The 15,125-nt window shown below is 60.2% G+C and overlaps 1 protein-coding gene across 4 annotated transcripts in view; it reads right to left on the bottom strand.

Annotated features, from left to right (window-relative positions):
• Kazn (kazrin, periplakin interacting protein) overlaps positions 1-15,125 on the bottom strand; it is a 952,488-nt gene that overhangs the window by 34,455 nt on the left and 902,908 nt on the right. For 2 of the 4 annotated variants that reach the window (XM_071617362.1, XM_071617363.1), the window contains exons 6-10: positions 14,843-15,013; positions 10,073-10,262; positions 7,011-7,141; positions 4,014-4,064; positions 3,131-3,254 (exon numbers count right to left, since the gene is read on the bottom strand). In XM_071617362.1, coding sequence (XP_071473463.1) covers positions 3,131-3,254; positions 4,014-4,064; positions 7,011-7,141; positions 10,073-10,262; positions 14,843-15,013 — 667 coding nt within the window. Of the gene's footprint in view, positions 1-916; positions 3,255-4,013; positions 4,065-7,010; positions 7,142-10,072; positions 10,263-14,842; positions 15,014-15,125 lie in introns of those variants that run through there. The other 2 variants (XM_027951901.2, XM_071617364.1) reach the window with 2 other exon arrangements.

Raw genomic sequence — 15,125 nt, 5'->3', positions numbered from 1 at the left:
AAAAAAGATGCATAGGGGAGGTACAGCGGCTTTTGAGTACGGCTACTAAGATCGGGATGAGGGGAGTCCCTGCTCCTGAGAGGGCCCCAGGATTGTAGGTTGGAACCCAGGGCCCCGGCCAAGCCTTTCCTCTCTGGGCCCAAGTTTCCCCCTGTGTTTCCCCCTGGGAGTCGGTGGGTAAGTTTCAGGATTAAACAAGTTTAATCCTCGCATGCCAACTCTGTCTGGTGATGGCCATCTGAGGCCTCGTAGAGTGGGAAGTCTTAGCTTGTGTCTTAGATAGCTCCGCGCTTTCTCCCAGCAGGATGGCAGGCGCTAACGCCCCGGACCCCATCCGTCTTATTGCGGGGAGAATGTATTTTTTTTCCAGGTGGGAGGTGGAGGTTGAGGGCCCTGGCTGTAGTCAGGGTTTGGGTTATCAGGTGGCCCCTTCCTGAGACACAGTGGGGTCTCTCAGGGGGGAGACCTGGGGACCTCATGGGGCTCAGAAAGCAACCGAGGAAGTCCCGTGGCCTCTCACTTGCCCTTAAGCTACTCTCAGTCCCCAGTGAGGGGGGACCTGGGACGGTGCAGAGGCCCACTGGGACCCGCAGCAAGTAACATGCCCCAGGGTCGCAGGCTCCCTCTCTGGGCCCGGGATGGGAGGAAGCAGATGAAAGCTGAGGGTGCTGGGCACGGAGGTGTGCGTCAGGACCACGGGGCGGCCCTGGGTGCCAACCGCTCCTCCAAGTTACAGGCAGGCGGCAAGGCAAGGTGTCCCTGGGAGGTCACCCGGGCTCGGCCCCTCCGCGTCCCCCACCAGGACCCAGCCCTGGAGTTCCAAGGAGAAGGTCGGGCTGGGTGGGGCCTCCCCAGTGGGGCACAGCCTCCCACCCGGAGCAACATAGAAGCACTCAAATAACATAGAATTCGATCATATTTTAAAATAAGCTTTATTTAGATTTTTTTAAATATTTTATATTTGCATCCATGCCTCGGAGAACCTTTCCCACGGGAAAGCTCATTTTCATCTAATGTAGCCCATAACTCATTCGCTATTTGACGTAGTTCTCTTAAATAAATCATCCTTAGTAACTCTTAGAATTATCTCCTAATTTACAAAAACTGAAATGAAAAGGAACTACTAAATCATGACCAGGAGTTCGCAATCTGATGTTCTTGTAAGTAAAGGTTTGGAAAAGCATAGAAATCAACAATAACAACAACAACAAAAAAATCATGGGGAAAATATTCTCTAAAATCTCTCTATGATGCCAGCTGCAGCCGCTCTCCCTCCCACTGGGCTCGGTCAACAGCTTAGCCAACGAGGGCAGCAAGAGCCCAGGGGCGCGGTGCCTACCTCTCCCCACGCCTGGCCGGGGTCGGAGGGCAAGGGGAAGCCGACTGACTGGGGGCTTCTCGGGTGGTTTTAGAGACTCTGGACAAAATGCCCCGTCCATTCCAGATGCTCCAGCATTTGAGAACCTCCCTGCTGCTTTCTAAGAGCTGAAACGTTACTGTTAGCAGAAGCGTCACTACGGGGTCTGCACAGTGACCGAGCTGTTAGTCATGAAGGTGGAGGGCCAGGGGCCAGGGCAAGGGAGAGGAGAGGTGGACTTCCAGAGCGGGGTAGGCCTGGCTGCAAGCGCCCATGTTCCCCACCCCCCGTTGGAACCCACAGAGGGGTCCCCTTGGCTGGTGACACCTCGCTGTGGCCAGTGCTGCTCCCCAGACAGGCGGGTGCCCCTGCCAGCCCTCCACGCCTGGGAGGGGGGAGTCAGGCAAGCCGGAGACTGAGTCTTAGGAATCCCCAGAGATCCTAAGTGTGGCTGTAGGGACCAACAGGAAAGGGCAGGGCAGAGGGCTCAGGGCTGGACACCATGTCCCCGACAGCCCTCCCTGAGGGCAAGGGTCCACTCTACCCTCCACCTGCCTGGTCTATACTCAGGGTGAGAGACACAGCCTGGGAGGAGCAGGTGCTGCAGGGGCCCCTTGGGGAACCCACGCAGGCCCAGGGTCCCTTTGGTTGACCCTGGGGACGAGCCCCGGGCTGTCTCTCCCTGGCTTCACCCTCTCTCAAAAGACAGGCCCAAGAGAAGGGGATCGTGACAGCTCGCGAGGCCGTGTTCTGTACTCAGATAAATACACAGAGGGGAGGCTGAGGGGAGGAGGCGGCCCAGGCCCTGCATGCAGCCAGGAGAGGGGAGAGACAGAGGAGGAATAGCAAGCTGGAACCGGGTGGTCCTGGGCCTAGCCACCTGCACCCTACCTGGACCGGCTGGTGGCTTGGCAGCAGCATGAACAGAGAACAGACAAGTCAACAGAGACCCCCGCCCGCCCCGCCCCGTGGAAAAATATACACCCCAATATTTACGTAATAATTTAGATAGAATATTCTGTCTTCTGCATTTGTGCAAATAAATTAAACGAAACGATTTCCTTTTCTTTTTCTTTTTTTTTTCCATAAAGAAAGAAACGCAACGCAATTTAAAAACAGGCAGGCCATTAAAAAGGGCCCACCGGACCCCCGAGCCCCTGGCCGAGGCGCCCTGGCCGGCGGGCTCGCAGGGCCTTGACGGAGAGCGACCTTACCCTGACGACGATGGCGTTCTGTGGCTAAAGTGACTTGGGCGCACCCCGAGGACAGGGTCTGGTCCTGCACGTGGACACGGGGGTCAGGGGAGGGGACAAGGACACAGACCACACCCTCGGGGAGACGGGCTCCGGAGCGGTGGTTAGGACAGCGACATGTACAAGCACGGAGTGCACAATAGTCGTGTTATTTACAAATACATAGCAATCCTTCAAGTTTTCAAGTTTCATTAAAAAGGAGGGGAGGAGAAAGGGAGGGAAACCCACGAACCGAAGGAAAAAATAAAACCAAAGAACAAACCAACATGGAAAAAAACAAAAACAAAAACAGGTTAACAAACACGACTGCCTCGCTCCGGAGACGACAGCTGACAGGGTCACACACGGTTTGCGGTATGTACATCAATTACAGAGGCGCGGGAGGCCCGGCCGCAGCACCGCGCTGCGCACTGCGCCCGCGGCGCACCCCCCGCCCGCACGTCCACACGCACAGACAGCCCGGCGCCCGGCGGCCATCACCAGTCCGCGTCCTCCTCTATGTAATAATCAGGGGCGGTACCATCAAAGAGGCCGGGGTCGAGGGACTTCCGCTGCTTCCCCCGGGCGAAGACGCGCGAGATGGAGCCGAATCCCATCTTCTCTTTCTTCTTTTTCCGTTTTTGGTCTTCAAGATCCTCTAGTGACTGGGGGACCCGGGGGAGAGGGAGAAGATCAGAGAGAGGCTTAGCCCGTGGGCACTGCTCAGGCCAGCGGTCAGGGTCAGGGTCGGGGGCAGGGGCAGGGGCAGGGCCTGGACAAGGGCAGGTCAGAAGCTGGGCTCGGGGACCAGAATGACAGTCTGCGCCTCACCCACTGAGCAAGCTTGGGCCTTTTGGAACCTCCTGGGGACAGTATGACCCACCCAGGATTGTCTCCAGGGCACCCCTAAATCGAGGACGGCATTTAATAAATCAGGAGCTGCCGTTGGTTGTATTGTTCTTTAAATTAAATCTGCCCACAGCCCCGTGGCGTGGAATGCTGGGCCACTGCCCGGGTCAGTCCGGGGACCTGGGAGCCGGTGCTGCTCTGCCCGGGGGCTCCCTGTGTATGAGGAAGGGGGCGGGAGCAAACCTGCCCCGGAGTGGGCGGAGGCAGCCACCCACGCCCAAGAGCCCTGGGCAGGAAGCAGGACTGGCCGCTGGGGAACAGGGAGGGGCTGGGGCTAAGGGCGGGTCCTAATGCCAGGGTAGCAGGACACAGGGACGCTGGGTGCATAGTAGGTCTGAAGGTCTGGGGGGGCACAGCAGAGGTGGTCCAGGTGCCAGCCCTTGTGAGACTCAAGAGTGACTACGTTTTGGGAGCCCCAGAATGGCCACAGGGACGATCAGCAGCCCCGGGGAGCAAGGGATGAGGTCACCGACAAGGGGACGTGGGGGACGCAGTGCCAGGGAAGCCATGCCTACCTGTACAATAGGGTTGTGCAGGTTCTTCTGAACTGGGCCGGGACTGTCGCCCTACAGCCAAAGGAGAAGAGGAGGATGAACTGGCAGGTTCAGATGACACACGGGGGCACAGGTGGCCTGTGGGGCCTTCCGTGGAAGAAGCCACCCCAGGGGCCACCTTGCCTCTGGAGTGGGGTGCCTGCCCCCACCTCCTGAAGCTGACATTCCCAGAGGCCTTACTGACGGGGCCCAGCGTTCACCAAGTTGTGGACTGGACAGAGGTCCTGGCCGGAGACCATCTGTGCTCCCCAACTCTGGCCTCCTCCACCCCCAGCACCCTCTGACCAGCAAATCAGCCGCTCAAGGGCGTCTGCGTCCCCGGCCTGGTTGGTCCTACTGGGTGGTTTTCATAGAGAAATCTACTGTTGTGGGAAAGGCATGATAATGAAGAATTGGGGGACAGACACCGACTCGGGAGACCAGGCCGCTGCTAGCTTCCCCCAGATAGGAATCTGTTATTTCGCAGAGGGGTGGGCAGGACTTGGCCCAGTCTACAGACACAAGGAAAGGCCCTCACAGTCCAGCGTCATGGGCCTGATGACCGGCAGAGCTACACCTCCTACCAGGGACCGTCTGAGTCCTCCTGGCCCAGGGTTCCCGCGGGCAACCGCACACTCGGCCCCGAGCTCCGGGCCCCTGAGCTCTACCCATGGCTCTGAGCTCTTCCTGGCTCCTAGGGAAGGGCAGGGGGACATTTCCACTGTCACCAGCCTTGCTCCAGGTGTGTGTGTGTGTGGAGAGGGGACTTGTCACAGTCTGGATGTGCGAAAGCCTCTGCCGCATCCCAGACCCTTGCTGCCCTGCTGGGCCAGCAGATCATGTGCCCGACCACGTCACTACTGGGGTCTGACTGGGAGCCGATTCTTGACTTATAAGTCATGAAGGAACAAGCGAGTGTCACTTGGGCCAGCGTCCATCAGCCTTCTCCGGGCTCTCGGTGCCGAGTCCCTGCCTCTGCTCTAAGTCAGCGGCCAGAGTGTGAGAGGACGAGGCTGTCCTTGGTCCTGTCTGCTGTCCTGCTGATGCAGGTCGAGGGAGCACAGGGGCCTCCTGGGTCTCCTAGCGGAAGTTGGCTGCACCCGCGGTGTGTCAGGAGGCCTCAGAGAGCCCTCGGGGAGGGGACGTCCCGCAGCGCTTCTGCTGTCCAGTCCCCCTCGGGTCCACCAGGAGAATTTTAAGTACAGCCATTGGGAAGGTGCTGTCATTCAGGGGGTGACAGATGCTACGGGGTCTGGCTGGGGGCGGGGCCTCGACCTGTGTGTAAGGACCGGGCTCTGGCTCCAGGCCTGGCAGCACAGGGGCCAGAGATGGATGTCACAGGGCCCCAAGTGCCTGCCGTCTTTGCCTTGGTTCTGTCACTCAAGACAGCCTTTGTCACCAGGATTCTTTTCTGGGGACGAGAAGAGAACACAGTGCTTCCCAGTAAAAGGAATCCCAGCCCCGAGCGCCACACGCTCTGGAACACACGGCCTTCTCACTGCTGGGGCCACGACAGGCCGCATGTGCTGTCCCCGGCCCCGTCTCCAGCCCCAGCCAGCTTCGTTTTAGCTCCTGCTATTTCTGAAAGTGCTTTTCATTGCTGTTGTGGACGGGACGCCTCTGCCCACCATGACGGGCAGCCTCTGCCCACCAGGATCACGCTTACGGGGTGAAGTCACAGGTTGCCATAAATGACTTCCAACCACACCGCCTGCACTTGCTTCTGAGCTCGATGGCATCTCAGGCCAAGCTCAAGCCCCAGGGGACGGTCCCATCGTCAGCGGGCAACGTCTGTTGCCCAACGTGTCCGCCTCCTCTCCTTCTTGTGTTTTGTGGGTTAACAAAGCAGTTTTTGAAGAAGGCTTCCTGTGCATCTGGAGGCTTCTCCCCACGGTGTCTCTGTCTTCAGGACAGGGAGGGGGCTTTCTGGGTCACAAACGTGTGAAGGAACCAAAATCCCAAGGGGTCTCCGCACCCTGACCCCCTGCGTCGTGTTAGGGCCCCAGTGTGGCTTCTGGACATCCTAAGATGACAGACCCCTCCATCCACTACTTCAGGCTTGGGAAACTGCTGGGCCAGGCTGTGGTTCAAGTGTGCCCTCGAGGGTTCACCTGTCGGAAGCTTGGTCCCCAGTGTGGTGATGCGTGAGGTTGTGGCACCTTTAAGAGGTGGAGCCTAATGAGAGTCCTTGAGAGCAAGACTGTCCCCTCCCTGCTCTGGCTTCCTGCCTCATGACCCTGAGACCCTGATCTCCCTCTTGCATGCGCTCCTGCCGGTGATGCCATCAGCCATGACGTGATACAGATGGAGGAGCGGGAGGGGGGCCACTTGCCGGAGCTGGCCCCAAACTATGTGGACTTGCAAGCCTCCAAAACTGTGAGCTAAATAAACCTCTTTTCTTTATAAGGCACCCAACCTTGGGTATTTTGCTATAGTAACAGAAAGCAGACCATCCCAGAGCCCATATGCCTGCCCCACCATCAAGAGATGGTTAGGGACTTGGGCCCAGTACGTAGTGTTTGATTAGACAAGTTAAATAAATTTAGCGCACATTCACAGGATGCCCCTCCAGAGGCAATACGTGCTCAAACTATTAGAGGTTCAAAAACAAAAGCACCTAAACAGTCTGGCTCCATTCCTGGATGAAGGATGAGCTGGTGCTCAGGGGAGCAGGGGTTCTGGTGAGGCCCTGCGTTCTGCAGAGCAAGATCTGGGAGGGCAGCCCTGGCCCCCGCAGGCCTACCCCGACGGGCCCACCGCGAGGAATGCCAGCTGCACAGACCCTGCGGACCCGGCCTGCCTTCCTCTGGGTTTTCCTCACCCTCCCGGACACAAGGAGCCAACGGGCCTCATTCTGTCTCCCCACATCCACCACTGCTCGCCGCAGAGCTCCCTGCGGGGACGAGAGGAAACAGCGCTGTCCCCGCCCCTCCGCGCGGGCAGGGCCCAGGCGCCCCGGCCCCCGGCTGCTGGCCTTACGTTGCAGAGGGAGTGCGTCCGGTGTCGCGGGGAGTTGATGTCGCTGGGCGTGGACGACCGGTCACCTTCAGCAGCAGACGCGTCCGAGATGACGGAAGGCTGCCGCGAGTGGCAGGGGCTCACCCTGACCGCTGGAAAGGAGGGCAGCTGTGAGTGGGCGGGGCCTCAGGGTGAGTGGGCGGGGCCCAGGCGAGTCCACCCCCTCCCGGCACAGAGGGGGGCGCTGAGGCCAGGGAGGTCTCGCCGGGCTCCTCCCTCTTCCACAGCCTCCTGTTCCCACCCCCTCGGATCCTGCCTCCGCTAACCTGAGGCAGGAGAAGGCCAGCAAGTCTCACCTGGATGGTCCCAGACCCAGTACCACCCTAATGGCTGCTCCACCCCACACCCCAGTCCTGGACCTGAGGCCCCCACCAAGTCCTCTTCCCCACCCCCACACATGACGACCAGTGCCCGAAACAGGCCCCCCCAATCCACTTCCCTCCCACCCCAGAGGGACTACTGCCTCTCTCCGCTCCGGCCTCCCCCTGGGCCTCCCTGCCTCCACTCCTCTTCCTGCAGCCAGAGCCACAGGCATCTCCCCTCTGGTCTCTGAACATCACGTGGGGAGACCCTGTCCCCTGGCAGCCTGGGCTCAGTGGCTTCCCTTTCACGGTCACTGTGTTCCAACCATGCTCTTCCAGCCTGGCCTGCAACTCCCTGTCTATCTCCTGCCCCAGCCTCTGCGGATCCTGCTGCCCGTCATGTGTCCTGCTAGCAATCCAGGAGTCCCCAGTCGTCACTTCTTCTGCAGCGTCTTTCCCCTGACACCTCTGTCTGGGTGCTAATTCCAATCTGCAAGCATTCTAGGGGTTGGGGTCTTCACACGGACAGTGTCGGCTCCGAGAGCGCAGGCACCTGGGTCGCTCATCCCCATTCAATCCCAGAGCTCACGGTGCCTGGCACACAGTAGGTGCTCAATAAGCAGTGGAGGCATGAAAGGCCCATCAGAAGCTACAGCCGGGAAGCCCTCCCAGGTCCCCCAGAAGCCTGCTCTCCTGTCCGCAGGGGCAGCACTGTGGGGAGGGTTTTCTGTAACACGAGTGCCTACTATGTGCTGCCCTTCCTGAAAAGACAGTCCCTGCCCCCAGTGACCACTTGACACATTAGCAGGGAGGCGGGTGCTGGAGGTCGTGATTCGAATCTGTTCCTATTTAGTGAGTTCATCCTCCGGGCTGTGGGCCTCGGGCATACTGTCCACCCTCTCTGGGCCAGTTCTGTCTTCCGTAAAATGGGGATGGTGCAGGCAGCTCTCCCACAGAGTGGCTGAATGACAGTCCTGCTGCTGCAGACCTGTGTCCCCCCAGACGAGCCGCTGTGATGCACAGCTGTGGTCACGGCTCAGGCCGCCCCGCTCCCAGCTCTGCCCTGAACCTGGGCTGCGAGGCGGGACGGGGCAGCCCTCTGGGGTCCTGGTCTCCCCGCCTGGCAGGGGCCAGACCACGGCAGGTTCACGAGAAGCTCTTCCGGCTCCAGAGGACAGAGCCCCCCACCCTGTCCCCCCAGTCACCCCTCCCTGGGTCAGAGAGTGAAGGGAGGGCTGCTGTCTCCACTGAGTGGAGGGAGGACTCTGGGTTAGTTTACGCTCAGGGCTCTAAAAGTCCTGCGCGTCACCTGTCAATCATGACGATGACGATGTCCCTGCGGAGGACAGCAGCTCCGAGCTCCCCAGGCCCCTTCCAGGAATGTCATATGTCCCTCCTTCATGACAACCTGAGTGTGGTGCCGACGTGGAATACACACTGTGCACCACGGACCGGACACCCCTTCCATGTGGAAGCCGAGGACCTGGCCAAGGTCACGGTCAGGTCCCTGGTAAGCAGCAGGGCCAGGATTTGAACCCCACAGTGAACTCTGAGCCTGTGCCCCTCAACCAGGGACTCACCTGCCCTTGCGGTAGGACCGCAGGACCCACGGCGCCTCCCCCACCAACCACCAGCCCCCGGAGGGCCGAGCCGCGTGACTCCTGCCAGCTCCAGAGGCCAGCGCTGCCCACAGCCTCCAGGGCGCACCCTGCCCACTGCACAGGGAGTCCCCGAGGGTCCCCGCTGCTAACAACTCTTTCCCAGCCTGTGCCTGTCACATAAGGGCAGCTGCTCAGGGAGGGACAGAGCATGGAGACAGGCTCTTACAGGTAAGCCATGGGAGGGTGACGAGGCACAGCCTCCCCCACGGGCAGTGGGCGCAGTCGCTGCCCACATGCCAGGCCCCCTGCTATGTCTGAGCGTGACATGTGCCCTGGCCTTCCCGCAGGCCCTGTGAGTGGCTGAGCTGTCAATCAGGGAGCTCTGCGGCCTCCGTCAGGGGACGCCTGTGTGACCAGGCCAGCCAACAGGGATCTGTGTCCCCAGCATGCAGGGAAGGGCTCCGGGCTGGGCGTGTGGCCCTGGCCGGCCAATCAGACTCTTTCTTTGGAGCTGGATGTGGCTACAGGGAGAAGAGTCTCTCTTTCTTGGACGCCTGAGCTCTGGCGCCTTGAACAGTCACACCGTTTGCCCTCACGCACGGCGACCCAGGGAGGCCTCATCTAACTGGGAGTGTGACGGTTCAGACGGGTTAAAAATAATAAGGACCAGCCTGATGACGATCCAGTTACTTCTGAGATCTGAGATAAACTATTCTATTTTTAATTTTTTCACTTTCCAACTTTTGAGTTGAGCTCTGGAATTTAGAAATTAAAGTCGGCTGGAAGAGCAAAGAAAGAGCAGAACACTTAACAACAAGCTACTCATTTTATGGGAGCAGCCTGTTTTGCCACTTTGCAGGAAGAGGAGCTCTAAAAAATGAGGCCAAGTGCAAGTGGGCAGAGCCCCCAGATGGAAAGAAAGGGCCAGAGTCGGCTTTTGCTTGAACCTCTGGATCCAGCTATGCCTGCAGTCCACCTCTTGGCCTTTTCAGTGTCAAGAGCCAAGAGATCTCGGCCCTGCATCGCTCCAGGTTGTGATCAGAGACTGTCCCACCCACTGGGTATGGTGGCCTACTGGGAAGCCCAGGGGAGCCATGCTGGGCCGCCGGGCAGGACTCACCTTGCCGGTCCGCAGGGTGGGGCGGGTGTGAGTGGTAGAGAGTCTGCTGGCTCTGGCGGATGGCCGCGGTCAGCGGGAGGTCCGCCTGCACCACCCACTCCTGGTTGCCGTTGAGCACCGTCTCGCCCGGCATGGCGAGTGAATGCCGCTTGGGGACGTCCTTGGTCAGCGTGGCTAAGGACTGCTTGGCCTGGAGAGAGAGTGGGAGACAGGACGGTGGGACCCTGGGGCCGCTGCTCGCTGTCACCACCACCAGGCTGAGAGCCAGGAGCCCTCTGAACCAGGGTGTCACCAGCCTGTGTGGTCTGGGAGTTGAGCACCTGCGCCACGGGGACTCTCACTGTGAACTCACTCTGGGGCCCCTTAGTGCCCACCAAGAGCAGAGGGTGGCCAGCAGGTGGAGAGCAAGGGGTCCAGGACATGCCCACCATCTGTCCCCAAGGGCTGGCCCCCATCCCCTCAGCACCCACAAAGTCCCCTGCCACCGGCTCTGCACAGGGGTCACCCATGGCCAGCACCTCCTCCCCTGCAGGACCACGGGGGGCTGGCCACTCAACCCGTGGGCAGGTCCCCTGGATCACAGGCCGTGAGCCCTCAACACAGCCCCAGAGTGCGTGGGATCTGAGGGACTCCCCAGGAGGGCACCTCTGGGACAGCCTGAGATCTGTCACCTCCCACTGCAAGGTGCGTGGGGCTCTATGGGAGGTGATCTCAAATTCTTTGGGGAGGAAACGGGCAGGCGTTCCGCACGCACGGACGCACGTCCTCACCACGGTCCTTCTGGACTCTGACCTCTGGCCACCTGGCCCCCCCCTTCCACTCCAGCCGTGGGATCCAGGAGGGGGCCCCTCCCTGCCTGAGCCCCATCTTTGTGGTGGAGAAACACAGCCCCCCACTCGGTTGCCAGGGGAAGCTCTCTGTCCCCACACAGGGGCTCAACCCTTCTGCCTCCCAAGGAGGAAGGAGAAGGGTCATTCACACCACGCCAGGGACACTGTCTGACCCCTGTCCTGGTCAACAGGGAGCAGCACGGAGGTGAAGTCAGGGTCACCCACGTCCTTCCCGGATGGGGATGACCACGCAGCCGGCAGGGCAGGCCGGAGGGTCTGCGGGCGGAGGCCACTCCGTGTCCACTGCCCGTGTCTGAGGGTGCTGGCTGAAGGCACCCTGCAGCTCCACCGGGTCCTTGCCCCGTGCTGGTCTAGCTGGTCCCCTGGGCGGAGCCTCCTGAGCAGACCCGCAGGCTCACGTCCTGGTGGATCCCACGCGGCCGGGCTGCAGAACGGCCCTGTTCTCTTGTGCCACAATGGACAATTCTACCTGGGGGGACGGTGGACCCTCAGGGTGAGGCCAAGGCCGGGAATTGGCCCTGCAGAGGGCTGCTGGGAAGGCCAGGGAGGCAGTGGCCAGGGCCTGGAGGTGGAACTCGAGGGACAGGCAGTGGCCTCAGAGCTGAGTGCTGGGGCGGTGCCACCCTTGAAGGGCGCGAGGCTCAGCCGCCCGCCTCCCCCCAGCCCTGTGCGTTGCCGGCTCTCCTGGCCTGTGGCGAAGGTCTTGACAGGAGAGAAAACTGAGGCACAGAGAGGCTGGAAGGGATGGTCCACAGTGACGATGAGGAACCCCTGGCTCACCCCTGGGGTGTCAGGATGGGGCCAGGTCTAGAAGGAGCTCAGGGAATGACAGCTCCAGTTGACTGAGCGCCTCCAGTGCCTGCCCCGATTCTCCCAGCGTCTCGGTCTCTTCACAAAGCCTGGGAGGAAGGTCTGTATGGTTTCAGTGTCATACAGGAGGGAATGGGGCTCAGAGAGGTTCGTCTCTTGCCCAAGGTCACACAGCTGGAAAAGGACAGGCCTGAAACTGGGCCTCTGTCAGACCTGAAGAGCCAGGCTCAGACGTCACGGATGCTTGATTCTGGGAACAATATCTGACTCTGCGGGAGGCTGATTCTCAACTTGGGTGATTTCACTCTCCAGGGGGCAATTGGCAATGTCTGTGTGGCATGTGGTGGGTGGAGACGGGGTGCCGCTCAACATCCTGCAGTGCAGGGGACACCTCACCACACAGCCACCCGGCCTGAGTGTCAACAGTGCGGTGGGAGGCCCTGCCTGGAGCCGTCCTGGTGCACAAGAGCTGCTCCCTGCTTTGGGGCACCGGGCAGGTGGAGGCGAGTTCTCTGTGACCCGGGCTCCCGAGGAGGGAGAAGCACACACCTCTGGCTTCTCCTTGCTCCAGGACGGGTAAAGGCCGAGGCCTGGACACCCCTTGGGAGACCAGGCCCGTCCCCCTCCCGGTACCCTGCTTCCCAGCAGCCTCAGCGCCCGGGGCAGGGGGACTCTGTCTACCCAGCTCCGTGGCAGCGCCTCAGGGTCACTTATGAAAGCACCCAGGACAGCGCATGGTGGCCAAGCCAGGCCTGGGTGTGAAATGAGATCATAGAAACATTAAGGTAACACCAAAGCCCGGGGGAGGGTCAGCTCCCCCTCTCAGCCTTTGTCCAGGAGCCCTGTGAACCTGGCCCTGCCTCCTGGACTGTACACAGCTGCCCTGGGAGTCTCACAGGTGCCTGTGAGGACAGCCCCCCTTCTGGTTTCTGTGGGCAGGCTTCACATTAGGGACCCTGCGTGGGCCTGCAGCCGCAGAGTGGGAGCGTTTTCAAAAAAGAGGGAAAAGCCCAGTGACAGGCTGGGTCTAAGAGGAGGCCGATGACCTCTAAGTGTCGTGAGAGTCTGTGGATCAGGGCTCAGCATTTGGAGTCTGTCCCCCCTGGGCTGCCTGCTGCTTCTTGACCAGCCTGTTCCCCACAACAGCATCCCAGCCAAGGTACAAAAGAGACCAAGACGGGCCATTTGGACACCGGGGCCCGGAGCCCTGGCTCCCCAGCCCCGTGGCGCCTGGGCTTTGCCGACTTCTGAGCCCGCCCCTCCACCTTCCCGTGGATCCTGACTTCCAGGATACCCCAGGGCTTTGCCAGCCTGAGCTGCTTGGCGCTTGCAACCCGGGTCTGCTGGGAGCTGGCCCTGAGCCACCTTGGCTGTGAGACTCTGCAGGTGGTGAGTGACAGAGGGGCCCTGCACAGGCGGACATGCCCCAGCAACACCCGGGCCCTGTGGCTCTGGTGAAGCCCCTCCCCCTGCCCCTGGGTGCCGTGCTTACAACAAACCCCTGCCTGAGCTGCAGGGCCAGAGAGGGAGGTGCCTACAGGAGGCGGCAAGAGCCTGAGGGCCCTGGCATCGAGTGGCTGGGCGCAGGGAGTGGCTGAGCTGCCTTCCAGCCCACAAAGACCCAGGGTGCGCAGCCTCCTGGGTGCCTAAGGCCAGTGTGTCATGGCCACAAGCCACACCTCTGCTGTCCCCCTGCAGGGCAGGGCAGGACCTGGGAGAACAGGGTGTCACTTGCACCCTCTTCCTGCAGCTTCTTCCTGGCCTGTATGCCCCTCACCACTAGGGGTCAGCACTGGACAAGGAGACCCAGGGGAGGTGCCAGGAGCCCGCCCGGCCTGTACTGCCTCATCCTGAAGCAAGTGACTTATAGGAAACCATCACCCAACCAGGACCCTAAGCTGGTTGCCTTCCATTATCCCACTGACATCCTCAGCAGCGCCCCATGTTATCTCTACTTATGCTGATGACACTGAGGCTCAGAGAGGTAAGGACGCCCAGGGGAGCAACAGGGGCAGCTGGAGCCCAGAACCCACAACTATGACCTCACCCCAGCTGCTGCTGGCACTCAGCAGGAGGACGTGGCTGTTAGAGAGTCCTGTGGCCCCCTCCCAGGAGCCCCCGACAGCCTGCACCTGGCCACCAGCAGCCCTGGTGGCTTTCAAAGGCCCTTCTGGCCGCGTGCTCTGAGGATTTACCCAGCCACCTTGTGGGGTAGGGCAAGGCCCCCACCCGGCCCAGCAACGGGAAGGCCCCGAAGCCCAGGGAGCGGCTGGTAGTGCCCAGGGGCAGGCAGCACAGAGGGCAGGGCTCGGGCCTGGGCTCCACGGCCAGCCTGGCCACTCTGCCCCCAGACCCCATGCCCTGGGGACCTTCTCAAACCACAAAATTTTCGGCATTATTTAAAGAGTTTGTTTTGGATTAGAAAAAAAATTTTTTTTTCCCTTGATGACCCAAGATAATCTTGTTGCACACACATAAGAAAGTCACAGTCAAATACCATGTGCCAACCTACCGCTCTGGGATGATGGACGATTTTGATGTATGCCCTGCCCCGGAGCTACTTACGTATACACCGTGTTTTAGATATGTATGAAATATGAAATGTTTTATATTTATTTATAAAGTATAAAAACTTAAATGTTTTATTTGTATCTTATATATAAATATATATTATTTTATATTCATATCATAAGTAATATATAAACTAAATATATATATTTTTTAAATGTTCATTTTTTAGGTGTAGATGGACACAATACAATGACTTTATCTTTATGTGGTGCTGAGCACTCTACTGCTGAGCCACAACCCCAGCTCCTAAATATACATGTTGAACCAAGAAAAATAACAAAAAAATACTGTTTCTAGTAGTGGCCAGGGGTAAGAAAATGAGTCTTCCAAGCCCCGCCCCCTGGAAGGCAGCCCCGCCCCCTGGAAGGCAGCCCCGCCCCCTGGAAGGCAGCCCCGCCCCAGGGCGAGGTGGTCCTGGAGGGAAGCTCTGGGGGCTGCGGCCCTGGGCCCTTCTCTCTGCCAAGGCCGGTCCACTGGCCTGGGCTGCGGGGTCCATCACTCCCCCGCAACACCCGGGGCCCCCGGTGGCAGGACTCACCATGGCCAGCTCGGCCTCCAGCTCCTTCATCCGGTTGTCCTTGAGGTCCAGCTGGGAGCGCAGGGCCGCGGCGTGGTCCGTGGCCTCCTTGGCCTGGCGCCGCAGCTCCCACTTCTCTCGCTCCAGCAGGTCCTTCTCCTTGGCCAGGGCCTTGACCGCGTCCTCGCTCTCCTGGGGGTGGGGGGAGCCAGAGAGGGCGGGGCAGGTCACAACCAGGGTGGAGCACTCCTGGGCCCTGGACGCAGAGGGAGCTGGACCCTGGACAGACAGAGAAGTGGGGAGG

Source organism: Marmota flaviventris, chromosome 10 (assembly GCF_047511675.1).
Source record: "Marmota flaviventris isolate mMarFla1 chromosome 10, mMarFla1.hap1, whole genome shotgun sequence".
In the NCBI taxonomy this organism is placed as follows: Eukaryota; Metazoa; Chordata; class Mammalia; order Rodentia; family Sciuridae; genus Marmota; species Marmota flaviventris.
This window is presented reverse-complemented; position numbering and strand designations above follow the sequence as displayed.